We start from the raw sequence: 14,786 nt of genomic DNA on the forward strand, positions 1-14,786 counted from the left end.
ATAAATTCAAATATCTTACTATATCTTGCCAAATTTAAGAAGATCTTACCATATCCTAATTAAATTAGGATTTTAATTAATTCCTTGGAGTAGGAATATGAAAATCACGCCTACTACTATATTTTGGGGAGATTTATTATTATTTTCTTGCTCAGTGATATCTTATTCTACTCCGTGAAATATTTAAATTAAATCATAGGCTAATTAATATAGCCTAAATTTCGAATCCCCTTTATTTCTCACTAGAATTAACGCCACTTTCTCCTAAAATCTTTCCAAATCTTTAATTTATTTAATTAAAAATATTATATTTTGCACTCTATAAATAAGAGTGAGAACCTAACCCTAGCACACCAAAATCACGCCTCTCACTCTTGGAAAAACCGTCTCCCACTTCTCCATACTCTCTCAAATTTTTCTTCTACTTTCTCCACTAATTCTTCATCTTTTGGAGAAGAATTGAAGTTGCAATTCGAGGATTGTTGAAGAATCAAGATTCTATTTGTTTTCTACCGACTGTTCTTTTGAAAAAGGTACTTTTATTTTGATCTTCTCTTCTTCTACCGATCAGTCGGTGTTCTTGAGTCCACATGCATTTAGAATGAGCGAAAGGGAAATTAATCGGTGAAATTGGGATGCATGTGATAAGTGTGTGTGTGCGTGCACGCCTCGGAAGGCGTGCACATGTGTTGTGTTCGTGTGCGTGTGTGGTGTGTGTAGAACACTCATGCGTGACACGTGACACGATTTAATGGTGAATCTGGAGTGGTTATTCGAATAAAAATGATATACTAATCGTACCTTGATTTTGGATGATGATATTAAAGATTTATCGATGGGAAAAAAGGAAACGTGGGAACATGCATGATTTGAAATCAATGTTCGAAACTGATTTGTGATACGCCTAATATACTTCGCGCTCTCAGCGTGATAAACGAGGAGAAGAGAACACTTTCGAGCTAAGCCGACAAGGTGGGCTTTCTTTTAAAATAAGGACATTGTCCTAAACTGATATTGATGAGAATGAAATATGTGTTATCATGCCTTGATTTGTTTTGCAGTGCCTATCTCTCGTGGCTATGCCACTATTGATTTAATCGAATTCGGATCCTTGTAGAGCCGCAAACTCTACTTGGGTTAGACCGAGTGTTGGCGTACGGGTCGGCCGCTCTAGTGACCTGGATTGCGGCCGCATTCCTTGTCATGTAGAATGAGGATATGGTAAACGTCGATGTGAAAAAATGGTCACGCGACCATGATTTTGGATAAATGATATATATATTGTGGTGCCTCGGGCCTTTCTAAAGATAAAACCCCGATGGACACTTGAGAATGGCATGATAACTATTTTTGTGATAAAACTGTTTTCGGCAATGAGTCCACTGAGTATGATTATAGTACTCAGCCCTGCATGTGTTTTCCCTATGTGTAGGTTGAGCGGTGACGAGCGGGCGGCGGTATTGAGTAGGAAATAATAACATGATTTGTTGAAACTTTAAGTGTCGTTGTGTCTCCATACATAGCTTCACTTCTCTCTTGGTCGCTTGTGCTAAAAATATGAAACTTGTGATCTTTTGGTTGGGTTGAATTATTTTATTTCGTGGGAGTATTTTGGATATGAAACAGATGAGATTATTTTGGAACTTTGCTATTTCGGAGCATTTATTGTGATAGCCTTTTTTTGTTGGATTTCATTGCTAAGGCATTATTCTTCCCCTACTTAATTGTTTTTTAAATGCTCTAGTAAATTACCTTTAAATGAGACCCTAGCCTACGGCATTATTCGTTCTTGCACATGAAACGGTTTGTGGCCAAATGGTATGTTCCTCTTCGCTTCAGTTTAGACCATATCACATTATGGTTCTTGTTTCTTTGTTTCTTATGCGAAAAGCATGAAGCATCATTCTCGCGCATAGTTACTGTAAGCGAGCAAGTTGTTTGGCTACTTACAGCTTGATTTGTTGGACAGGAGGGATCGAATTCCGACTATTTCAAATGCTGAGATGTGCTTATGTTATACTTCAGATCTGGATCATATGGCGAAATGTACGACGATTGATTTGAGGTATTTAGGCTGATTGGAATGGAGATCGGTAATGGATTCTGTTGCAAGGAAAATGTGTTTTGTGAAAATTCAAATGCTTGCTGTGGATACTAATTTTCTCTGTAACAGCAACTCATCATTTGGAGCTTTTTTGTACTGATTTCATCAATATATCAATTGCAATAGCCTTATCTTCTGCATGATACATGGAATTTAATTTACTCTTGATTTAGATCTCATCAATGTATCAAATGCAATAGAATATGATTGGTTGAAATTGAGTAAGATCTCATCAATTTTTGGAGTATATTATAATTGCAAAATAAATAGAATTGGTTGTTATATAGTGTATGCTAGTATGCTACAATATTCAAAAGTTATTGCATAAATAGCACATTATTATTTTAAAGTTATTTAGTATCTAAACCTCTTTTCCTAAAAGTGGAGAACATAGAATTAAATAAAACACAGAAGCTAAAAACAGGGCTTAGTCCCTCCTCAAAAGATAAACTTTTTTCCCATTATATGTTTGATAGTGAGAATTCCATATACACCAAAGAGGAACATATATTTAATTCACTTCTCTCTTGGTCGCTTGTGCTAAAAATATGAAACTTGTGATCTTTTGGTTGGGTTGAATTATTTTATTTCGTGGGAGTATTTTGGATATGAAACAGATGAAATTATTTTGGAACTTTGCTATTTCGGAGTATTTATTGTGATAGCCTTTTTTTGTTGGATTTCATTGCTAAGGCATTATTCTTCCCCTACTTAATTTTTTTTTAAATGCTCTGGTAAATTACCTTTAAATGAGACCCTAGCCTACGATCTTTGTGCATTTAAGTCTTTCTAGATAGCGATCGCCATTATTATTGTACCCTAAAATGGCGGGTCGTTACACAATCTGGTTAAAGGGAGTTCTCTCTGAACTCAATTTTGTTAAATCTGTAGGGTCTCGGTGGCGCACACCCGAACTCCACATTAGTATGATATTGTCCGCTTTGGGCAAAGCCCTCACGGTTTTGCTCTTGGGGTACTCCCTAAAAAGGCCTCGTACTAATGGAGTAGGGGTAGCCCATTTATACACTTGCAAGTCTTGTTCATTCTTCGATGTGGGATATGGTTTGCTCCCTTTCAATATTCCGATAAGGTTCTCAATATAAGAGTCGTATATTCAACACAACTACCTCACCTTTGTCTGTATCTAACAATGTTTGTCTTTGAAAAAGATAGTAAAGAAGAAACAAATTGTAATGGTGACACATTGTTTAACATAACAACTACTCCCTCCGTCCCATTTTAGGAGTCCCGGTTTACCATTTTGGGGTGTCCCACTTTAGGAGTCCCGGTTGAAATATTCCATAAATGGGGTGTCCCACTTTAGGAGCCCCACATTCCACTAACTTTTTTCCACTCACATTTTATTATAAAATTAATATAAAAAAGTAGGACCCACATTCCACTATTATTTTTCACCAACTTTCCTTTATATTTCTTAAAACTGGCGCCGAACTCAACCGGGACTCCTAAAGTGGGACGGAGGGAGGTATTTAATTTTGGTTATATTGCAAAATGTACTAGTATAGCACTTTTAATATTTTTAATTTTGTGGCCCATTCAACACTTCTATTTATCATTTCCATATAATTTCTTGATAATGCGACCTACTAGTATTTGTTAGTAGGATTAAGTAATTATTGTGTCTGGCTTTTAAATACTCCCTCCGCCCAAAAAAAATAGATTACAATTACTATTTTTGGTCGTCTACAAAAAATAGAGCACATCCATTTATGAAAAGTTTTCAACAAATAATAACTCTACACATCATTCCACTAAATCTACTTTTCACTTACTTTTTCTCTCATTCTCTCTTACTTTACCAGTTTTACATTAAAACTCGTGCTATACACAAATTGCTCTATTTGTTGTGAACGGAGGGAGTATAAAATAATAAGAACATATTGGGATAATCAAAGAGTCTGATCCCCTTTTGTTAATTAAGTTGGTTTTATTTTCGGTTTGATTTGGAGTTAATAAGTTGGATAAAGTTATGAGACAAATTATCAAGTTTATATTAAAGAGTATGCATTTTGTTTGACAAAAATATCAGTTTCTCACATTCTGTTAAACTAAATGTGTTCTATCTATTTATCGATAATGGAGAGGTATACATTAACGTTCATGAACCAATTAATATTCTTTTGTTTATAAGTAAAGGATTCAACTTTAATTATATAAAGCCTACTATCTTAATCAAGTGACAAAGAGAAAAAAAAAAGAAAATGCAAAAAATTCTGCAGAATTAGTTAACGGCTAAAGTTAATAAATTCTGCATATATTACTTCACCATCCAATAAAAATTGTGCATAAATTCCTTCTTATTTTTATGGTTAAATGAATATAAATTTAAACGCTGCACTGAGAGCTTTGCCTCAAGCATGATTAACATCTCTACCACTTGGTCAACTCTCTGCGAAGTATTTTTGACCTGCGAAGTATCTTTGACCAGATCATAGTTTGGAGTTTATACAATATTTAAAGTTTGCATTTGATTACATCCCAATAAAATCATGTATTTGGAATCAACGACTGGCTCTCACAAAATCCAATAAAAAACACGTCGTGTGAAAGCATCACCACCAAGATCATGCTGTTGCCGCCTCTTACTCTTCCACGACTGATACAACTGCCTTACAACAAGGTACACCGATATCCATCCGAACATGTTCACCACTAACAGATTTATGAATAGAGATCCATGGATATACAGAGAAGGGGTGAGATCGATTGAAAGAGAAATTGAGATCTGTAATTCCACGATTAATTGTGCATACAAAAATACCCACACCTTTATATAGTGAGGTGCCTTGGTGTACCTACCACAAGAGTACAATATAAAAACCCAAGTAACTAACTAAAGATAACAGCTGTAATAGCTAGCTCCTCAATCTTTATTCACCTATGTGCTCGGTTGCATAATGGTTAGTCTAATAGCCCCCCTCAAGATGGACTATAGACAGTTGTGAAGTCCATCTTGGACAGCAAATTCTGGAAAGGAGTAGCAGCCAATGGTTTTGTAAAAATATCAGCAAGTTGAATAGTGTTGCTGACATGAACTGTTCTGATCACCCCTTCAATGATCTTGTCTCTAACTGTGTGACAATCCACTTCTATGTGTTTAGTTCGTTCATGAAAAACCGGGTTGGAACTAATATGGACCGCAGCTTGACTGTCACAATATAGAGGGACAGGTTGGTTCACTTCCACGCCAAAATCTCGGAGCAAGGCCACAATCCACACCACCTCACAGCATGCAAGGGCCATAGCCCTATACTCAGCTTCAGCTGAGGATCTAGAGACAGAGTGTTGTTTCTCAGATCGCCAAGAGATCAAAGATGTTCCAAGAAATAAGCAGAAACCAGAAATGGATCTTCTTGTGTCAGGACAAGCAGCCCAATCTGCATCAGAGAAGATGCTAAAAGAAGGGTCTGCTTTAGCTGAGTAAAATAATCCATGGCCCAAGGTGCCTTTCAAATACTTGAGGACTCTTTCGCTCAGTACATGGCTTGGATAGGAACTGACTGAGTTTATTTACAGCAAAGGTGATGTCTGGGCGTGTGATACAGAGATACACAAGCCGGCCTATCAATCTTCTATAAGGAGTAGGATCAGTAAGAGGCTCCCCTGCATCCTGATGTAAGGGCTTAGCAGAATCCATAGGAGTGGAAGATGGCTTGCAGCCAAGTAATCCAGCATCTGACACCAAATCCAAGGCATATTTGTGCTGAGAAATGAACAATCCAGCATGGTTCCTAGCAATCTCAATTCCCAGAAAGTATTTAGGATTGCCCAAATCTTTAAACTTGAAATTAGCTGAAAGAAAATCCTTGAATTCAGAGATCATAGTGTCATCACTGCTAGCCAACACTATGTCATCGACATAGATGACAACTCCAAAGTAGTGTCCATCTGCAGAAGATTTGTAAAAATAAGAATGATCTGATGCAGATTGCAACAGACCAAAACCGGATAAGACTTGAGAGAACTTCAGATACCACTGCCTTGAGGACTGCTTAAGACCATATAAAGACTTCTTTAACTTGCAAACAAGCTGACCAGAACCAGCTGGTGGATTGTCAATAACTAGTCCAGGGGGAAGAGTCATATAAATATCTTCCTCTAGATCACCATAAAGAAACGCATTGTTGATGTCAAAATGAGCCAGTTTCCAGCCTTTTATAGCAGCCAATGCCAACATCATCTTAACTGTGGTGAGTTTGGCTACAGGTTAAAAGGTGTCATGAAAGTCCACACCAGCCTGTTGAGTGAATCCCTTAGCCACCAAGCAGGGTTTATACCTTTCTACTGTAGTATCTGCCTTAAATTTGATCTTGTAAACCCATTTACAAGAGACAGGGATTTTTCCAGGTGGTAAAAAAGTGATCAGCCAAGTTTCTGTTCTTATCAGCGCTTGTAGCTCTTCTTGCATAGCCAGCACCCATTCTGGGTGTTGTGATGCTTGTGTATATGAGGATGGTTCAGTTAGGATGGAGATTAATATGATAAATCTGAGGTATGGTTGGGAAAGTTTGTTTAGGGAAAAATAGGTAGAAATGGGATAATTGGAGGAGGAAGTCACTGAGTTACAAATGTAATCAGTGAGATCTGTGGAGTTTTTATTATCACTGCCACCACCAGTATAATCACGTTTCCTACCGATATAACACTCTCATTCGGAGTGATCACATCCACCGACACCAAGTAGCTGATGGCGATGGCCGTCATCGCCACCCACATCGTGTACATGGCCACCGCCATGAAGAAGAAGTGTGTGGCCGGGAGCCCCGTGGTGACTAGGAAGATCGTGAAGAGGGATGAAACGAAGGCGGTGGTGTTGTCGTGCACCATGTGCATGTATGTCTTGGCAATGACTTACGTAAAAAAAAATAATAATAATAGTAGGAGCTCAACTATTTTTATATTCCTTCGTCTTACACAAATAGGTCATTTAGCAATGATACGAGTTTTAATGTATAATTGATAAAAATATGAGAGAAGAAGAAAACGTAGTTGAAATAATAGTATAAAAGGATGGTGGAGCTCATATTATCAGTAGTGTTTATTTATGTGGAAAAGTTTCCATAAATGTATATGTTCCATTTCTAGGTAATGGAGAAAATATCGCATATTTTTAAGGAACAGAGGGATTAACTTTCTAGGCCTTAATATAATACTTCCTTCGTCCTTTAAAAACAGAAACTATTTTCAGCTGTCCTTAATTTCTACTTTATGAAACTTTTTTCACAAAGAAAATCTTCAAACATATACCAAAAGTCCAAAACTCATTGTTGGTGTACAAAACTTCTCCAATCATACATCAAATCCAAATTCACTTTTGGATTTTTATATGGAACAATGCCAATTTTTGTAAGACATATACTAAAAAATAATGTAAAATTTGAATTTGGTATAAATAGTTGGAGTAGAACTAATTTTTGGTGTGACATATACTCAAAAATGGATTTGAGTTTAGTGTAAATGGTTGGAGACGGAGGTGAGACTCATTCTCCACTAATAATATTTTAATTATATTTTTCTTTATATCTCTCGCTTACTTTAATAATTGTGGATTAAAATCCGTGTAGTTTAAAAAATGAAGTACTTGTCAAAAGAGAGAGTAGAAGCTAAAGATATTTTTGATAATCTACACAAATTAAAAATAGAAAATAATAAACAAGTACCTTGGGATGAGTGGTTGCCAGTACTGCCTCACCGCCTCTGTGAGATGACGTGTTATCTTGCCATATGCCTCCTTGGGGACTGATGGCCCCCCGGAAGGCCATCGTGGCAATCAGGATCACCACCACCATTGTGACGTCGGACATCTTGGGGAGGGCTTCCATGAATGACTCGTTTGAAAGAGTTTTTAAGAGCTTTTTCATCTGCGAGTAGTTTTCGGCCATAGTTGGAGGACTCTTGTTTAGGATTTGGAGGGCTGTTTTGCCCATATGGAGTTTCGTGTTTGCTTCTCTATGGCTTTGTATCCACCGAGTATTGTACAGTCTGAATTTTTTGATCATATACTCAATTACACAGTATATACTTGGATGACAAATTATCATTCTAAATGTTGTATGTTGCAAAGATTCGCAATATAATTGGGAATACATTTTAAATGCTTCTCTCGTTCCACAATAAGAGTCCTCCTATTTTTTTCATTTTAATATGTTCCACAATATGCATCTTAATTCATTTTTACCATAAATAGTAAACAAATCTCATATTCTACCAACTTATTCAACTCATATTCCACTAACTTATTAAACCTATTTTTCTTTACATTTCTTAAAACTCTTGTTATAACCAAATATGACTTCTATTGCGGGACGGATAGAGTATTACACATGGGTTAGTGGGCACGTGAATTTGATGTAGCCCTTGTTGTCATTTCGTTTTGGGACTGAGTCATAGCATCCAAAAATAATTTAACAACAAGCAAGGATAATATAGATAATGGGATTCACTCAATTCACCGGGATATGGATATCTAAATCTCAACTCCAAACTCGAGCAAGCAAAAGAAATAGTAGAATGAATGAATTGATTACAAACTAAAGCAGGATTGAGAGATTATTCAAGCTAAATCTTATTTTCAGCTATATACCAAAAAAAATGCTAATATTTCAAGTAAAGAAGACAAGAAAGAAAAACTAGATTTGGAGTGTAATTTACCTGGAGTTGATTGCACCTAACAGCCAAATGCAATAATGTCTCCCCATCATCATCCTTTGCACACACAAGCTCTCCCAACTTCTCCACCAAAAAATTTAATGCGTCAGTCTGAGCATGTTTCACACACAAATGCAGCACAGTCTGGCCGCGATGCAGTCTCTCCATCGCGGGCAAACAACTCTCTTGAAGGAGATCTTCTAGGATATCAACATGCCCATTCATGGCAGCGACATGAACGGGATTCATGCCTTGCTCGTCGCGCCACCAGTACATCTTTGGGGCTTTTGACAGCAATTTCCTAGGCTGGCAATCTCGACGTGACCTTCTATGGCTGCAATGTGGAGGGGAGACGATTTTTGGGAGTCTGAACTCCGCGCTAGCCTCAGATTACACTCCAACACTTCTTCAACAACGGCTGTTTGTCCATGCATTGCAGCTATATGTAGAAGGTTTCTTGAACATGGAAATGAGAATCCATGAACAAGATATGGATCTTCGTTATGTAATTGTACAAGTGTTGTTACATTCCCATCTGATAAAGAGTTTCTTTTCTTGTGCTTCTTCCACCATTCTTTAGTGGCCCTTGTTCCTATAGCTAGTTATTTTATTCTTTTCTTCTTATTTATATAAAAATATTATTATAGAGAGCAGTTCAGTTGAGAACTATCTTAAAATAAAATCTTATAAACTCTATCAGTTGAAAGCATAAAAATATCAGTTGGCAGCACTGAATATATTAGTAGGAGTATCTAATATGTTTTGCATTGTCAACTGATATATTTTGTGCTACCAGCTGATTGTTCTCAAAATTCTTATTTAAGATAGTTCTGAAATGATCCATCTTCTATATATGAAAAAGGCATAATTAAACAAATAAAGTATAGGATCTATGGAGATTATATTATAAAGAGATGCTTAATTTACTGAAGAAAATGGACAATGAAAACCCAAACAACACAAAACATGTACAATATACTTTCTCCATCCTTTAAAAATATGAACTTTTGAACAATACGTGTTTTAAAGTACAATTAGTAAAATGAGAGAGATAATAAGAAATAGTGATTGAAATATTATTAACACAGAATGAATCTCATCTCTAATGAGATGAATAAATTTCCTTGATTAGGAAGTGCATAATTAAAGATTGGACTAAAATGAAAAATTGTTGATATTTTTAGAGAAAAGAGAGATTATATTTTGATAAATATATTAACATAAATAAGCACAAACAAGTTGAGGAAAACTTGCAACTTGGCTAGTTGATATTGCAACTTGCAATATTAATGTAATTATCGACAAATCCAATGTACATGTTGCATTGCAACAGTACCGCGGAATAAGTAATAGCAAAACATACTTGTGTCAATAAATTTTTTTAAAAAAGTTGTAAAGGTACTGTTTTGAACTGTCTGAACAAAAAGAGTTAGAAAATAAATTAATGCGTCCACCCTTAGCGGCAGCACGGTGAAGGTTGAGCCGGATAACTAATGGTTAATTGTAGTTTATGATCTAAACATTAGTCCTTGTTTAATTTGAGAAAATATTCAGTGGTCCTTCCACACCACCATGACACCATGAGATGGTGTGTCCAACCAATTGTTTATTAACAAATAAGAATATAAAAGGCAACACATCCAACTAGACATGTAATTATTTAGGAAACATTCATTATACTACTTTTATGAAAAATTGCATAATATAAATATGGAAATTACTATTATATGGTATATTGCATGTCTATTGATAATAAAAAAATCAAATCATACTAACTCTTGCGAGTATATTCTTTTGGGTATGAATTATGATTATCTTTTTTTCTTATTTATTATGTATATAAATAAATATATTAGACTTATAAAGCATGACCATAATTTAATTTTATTTGCAATATTTAACCTATTGAGTAAACGTATAATCATGTATATGCAAAAAAAAGGATAGAAAAATTACATTATTGGCATACTTATTTTAATTTATATAGAATTTTCAATTATTGTAGAATTTTCAATTATTAGGAAACATACCACTTTCATGAACAATTGCATAGATGGACATTACCAATATATTTTCAGCTTCTATACATATTTCATATTTATATTTGCACTTACTGTAATAATAATAATAGCCAAAATGTATCGCAATAAAAAATGTAATCCTAGAGCATTTTTTAATATTATTTTATGTGCATGTATACATGATTATACGTTTACTCAATAGGTTAATATTAATAAATAAGAAAAAAAGATAATCATAATTCATACCCAAAAGAATATACTGTGTTAGTATGATTTTATTTATTTATTTATTATTAATAGATATGCAATATACCATATAGTAGTAATTTCCATATTTATATTATGCAATTTTCCATAAAAGTAGTATAATGAATGTTTCCTAAATAATTGCATGTTTAGTTGGATGTGTTGCCTTTTGTATTCTTATTTGTCAATAAATAATTGGTCAGACACACCACCTCATGGTGCCATGGTGGTGTGGAAGGACCACTGAATATTTTCTCGTTTAATTTATGATATGAAGTCTAATTTATTTTAAACTAGTCTAAAATCGTTTAATTACGTAAAGAAGAATTCGATGTTATAAAATTTTAATAAATACAATTTTCTCAACAATAAATTACAATTACCATGAACGATTGTGGTTGGTGTACTGGTCTATTATAAATAGGGGTGGGTAGGTACGGTATACCTTACCGAAATCATCATACCGTATACCTTATCGTAAATACGGTATGCGTAAAAGTCATACCTTTACCTTACCAAAGTTTTCGGCATACCAAACTTCGGTATACCTTATTTTCGATATAACGAATTTTCATACCGATACCGTACCTCATTTTCGATATACCGTACTGAAGTTCGGTATACCTTACTTTTGCGGTATACCTCACTTTCAACATCAATTAAAATAGAAAATTAGAGTTTTTAGAATATTATTTATATTTTATAATTTTAAAAATAAATTAAATATAATTTATTCATAATTATATTTATATTTCACAATAGATTTTATAATTTAAAAATATATAAAATATATTTTATATATAATTGTGTTTATATTTTTGTGGTATATACCTTAATTTACGGTATATACCGAATTTCGGTATGCAGCGGTATACCGCGATATTTGAAAATTCATACCGTTACCTTACCGGAATTTTTCGGTAAGGTATCATACCGTACCGTAAGTCACGGTATACCGAAAATTCGGTATTTTCGGTATTTTTTCGGTACGATAAGGCCGGTATTTCGATATTTCGGTATTTTTCCCCAGCCCTAATTATAAATTAGCAGCCATAAAATAAAAATCTTATTTTAAATATTCATGATGTTAGAAGAGAACAATCTTAAAAACTATTGTATTCTAAAATATCGTAATCTTAACTTTGTAGAAAACAAAATGTTGCAAATAATTGAAGTCTTTTTACTTCATTAACTTATATGAAAAAAGCGCCAAACATTAACAGTTTTATAAACCATAATCACATAGAGACATAGAGTTACTTACTGATGGAAGTGGAAGCGCATATTATAATAAATCCTAAATTTATTACTCAGTCGGTCACGAATTTTAATCCACAATTAGTAAGTAAAAGAAAAAGGAGATAGAAAAAGTGATAGGAATAATATTAATGAAAAATAGGACTCACGCGCCATTATAGAGAAAAGGGTTAGTACAAAAATAGAAGGAATTATTTCTATGGAACGAACCAAAATTGAAAAAGTATCTATTTATATGGGATGGAGCGAGTAGAATTCTACTCCCTCTGTCCGTCCTTAAATGTCACAAGTTGACTCTGCCCGGGTTTAAAGATATATAGTGGGAAGTGTGTTGAAAGAGTAATTAGTAGAATGTGAGTCCTACATTTTTATGAGTATTAGTTTTATAATAAAATAATAAAATGTGAGTGTACTAAGTTAGTGGAACGTGAGATTCATTACCAAAAATAGGCGTGACTAGTATTGGCAGACAGATTGAAAAGGAAACTAGCGATAAGTAATGGCGGACGGAAGAGTAATTGGAAAGTGCAACCCGTTTGGTTAACCCGCAACCCTATCGGGCCAGCCCGCTTAACCCGCCAGCCCATTTGAGCTGGCCCGTATAGTCGTTTTATATTCGAGTTGCAAATTATAGTCCTAATTCTTTAGTTTTATCGGGTTATTAGGGCCGATACGCATGTTTCAAGTTGAATCGACATACTTACATAAACCATAATTTGAGTGTGGAATGGACCACCTTTCTGTAGAAGTTAAATTAAAAAACAGAAAGTGATATACTAGAATATTTTGCAATATATAACCAGGATTAATATGGTTGTTGTGTTCTAACAATGTGTGACCATTTCAGTTTGAATCTTCTTCTCTGTCGTTTTCAAAGGGAAATGTAGATAGAAACACGACAGAGGTTAGGCAGCTGTGTTGAAAATGCAACTGTTACATCGGAATATATTGTGAAGTACTAAGGAAATTAGGTAGAACTTGCTTGTGAGCCAACCTTAGACCATGGGCTCTTTGAATGTGTGGACATCGATCTTTTGTGAATTAAGTATAAAGAGAGGTTGAGAAGAAGAATAAAATATAAACTAGAGAGAAAAAAAGAAGAAATAATTAGTGGGAGAAAGAATGGTAAGTGAAGAAGTAGAAAAGAAACTCTACAACCCTGCATCAAGTGGGGATGTTACAACACTTGAACATCTACTTGAACAAAATCCATATCTTGTTCATGGTGTCTCATTTCCATGCTCAAGAAATCTTCTCCATGTAGCAGCCGCAGGAGGGCACGTCGAGATTGCCTCGAAATTGCTGGCATTAGCCGCGGATATGTGCTGGCGGCGCGACGACCAAGACATGAATCCGGTTCATGTTGCAGCCATGAATGGGCATGTTGAGATTCTCGAACGCCTCCTTGAAGAGAGTTATTTTCCCCCGATGGAGAGACTGCATCGCGGACAGACAGTGCTGCATTTGTGTGTGAAACATGGACATTGAAAGTTTTGGAGGAGAAGTTGGGAGATCTTGTGTGTTCAAAGGATGATGATGGAGATACTATATTGCCTTTGGCTGTTAGGTGTAATCAAATCGATGTAATTATACACCAACTCTTCTTCTCTTCATTATCTAAAATATTATTCCCTCTGTCCCATAAAGTTTGTCACATATCATTTTTATCATTTTTTGGTAATGGACTCCGCATTCCACTAATTTTTTCAATTAAAAATTTTCAGATGAAGTATCACTTGGTGAATATCGAAGTCCTAGAAACGGGATGGGCAAAACTGCCGCCCAGATATTGAACGACACTGCTCTGACCAACACCCACTATGCAACGATGAAAAGGCTGTTAACAGCGTAGTCAGACAATTTAATGTTAAAAGTGATCCCGGAGATGAGCAACACCATGATGGTGGTGGTAGTCCTGATCGCCACGATGGCCTTCCAGTCAGCCATCGCCCCCGCGGGCGGAGTATGGCTGATGACGACCCCAAGAACTCTCGAAGAGCCGGGCAAGCTGTGATGGCATCCACCAATCCCACTGCATACATGACCATTAGGTTAGCCAACATGATGGCCTTCCTGTGTTCCCTCCTGGCGATGTACCTTTTCACCTTCAGGGTCCAGCTGGAAAATTACACAGTAGCCTTTATTTTCGTGTCCGCATTCTCCGTGGGAATGGCGCTGGTAGCTGTCATGGTCACCTTCTTAAAGTCGATTGATGCGATCACTCCATCTAAGCTCAGCCCTCCAATGGGAAACAAGATTATGTGGGGGGTTTTCATAATTTTAGCCATATGGGCGTGTTTTGAGTATGTTAATGATGCACTTTTTATTAGCACTAAATAAACATTACAAGTATACAGAGTATATATAGTATAGTTAAAGGTTAATACCGATAGGAAACTAACTCCAGAACCCTTTTACGTTAGAAGCAAGTTATATTAAACATACAAGATTTGGGCACTCAACTCAGATCAAAAATATAAAAAAGGGAA

General features: G+C 35.5%; 1 protein-coding gene across 1 annotated transcript; it reads right to left on the bottom strand.

Annotated features, from left to right (window-relative positions):
* Positions 1–6,679: 6,679 nt before the first annotated feature.
* Positions 6,680–9,049, bottom strand: LOC125193111. Its single transcript, XM_048090858.1, has 3 exons — positions 8,777–9,049; positions 7,786–7,986; positions 6,680–6,964 (listed from the first exon to the last, which is right to left on the bottom strand). The coding sequence occupies exons 1-3, from the start codon at positions 9,047–9,049 to the stop codon at positions 6,680–6,682; spliced, it is 759 nt and encodes a 252-aa protein (XP_047946815.1).
* Positions 9,050–14,786: the final 5,737 nt, after the last annotated feature.

Source organism: Salvia hispanica, chromosome 1, assembly GCF_023119035.1.
Source record: "Salvia hispanica cultivar TCC Black 2014 chromosome 1, UniMelb_Shisp_WGS_1.0, whole genome shotgun sequence".
Lineage (NCBI taxonomy): Eukaryota > Viridiplantae > Streptophyta > Magnoliopsida > Lamiales > Lamiaceae > Salvia > Salvia hispanica.

Coding starts and splice junctions, on each gene's coding strand:
- LOC125193111 (XM_048090858.1), bottom strand. CDS start 9,049: ATGTACTGGTGGCGCGACGAGCAAGGCATGAATCCCGTTCATGTCGCT. Junction 7,987..8,776: donor TTAGGTGCAATCAACTCCAG/GTAAATTACACT, acceptor AACTACTCGCAG/ATGAAAAAGCTCTTAAAAAC. Junction 6,965..7,785: donor TGGCAACCACTCATCCCAAG/GTACTTGTTTAT, acceptor GTCATTGCCAAG/ACATACATGCACATGGTGCA.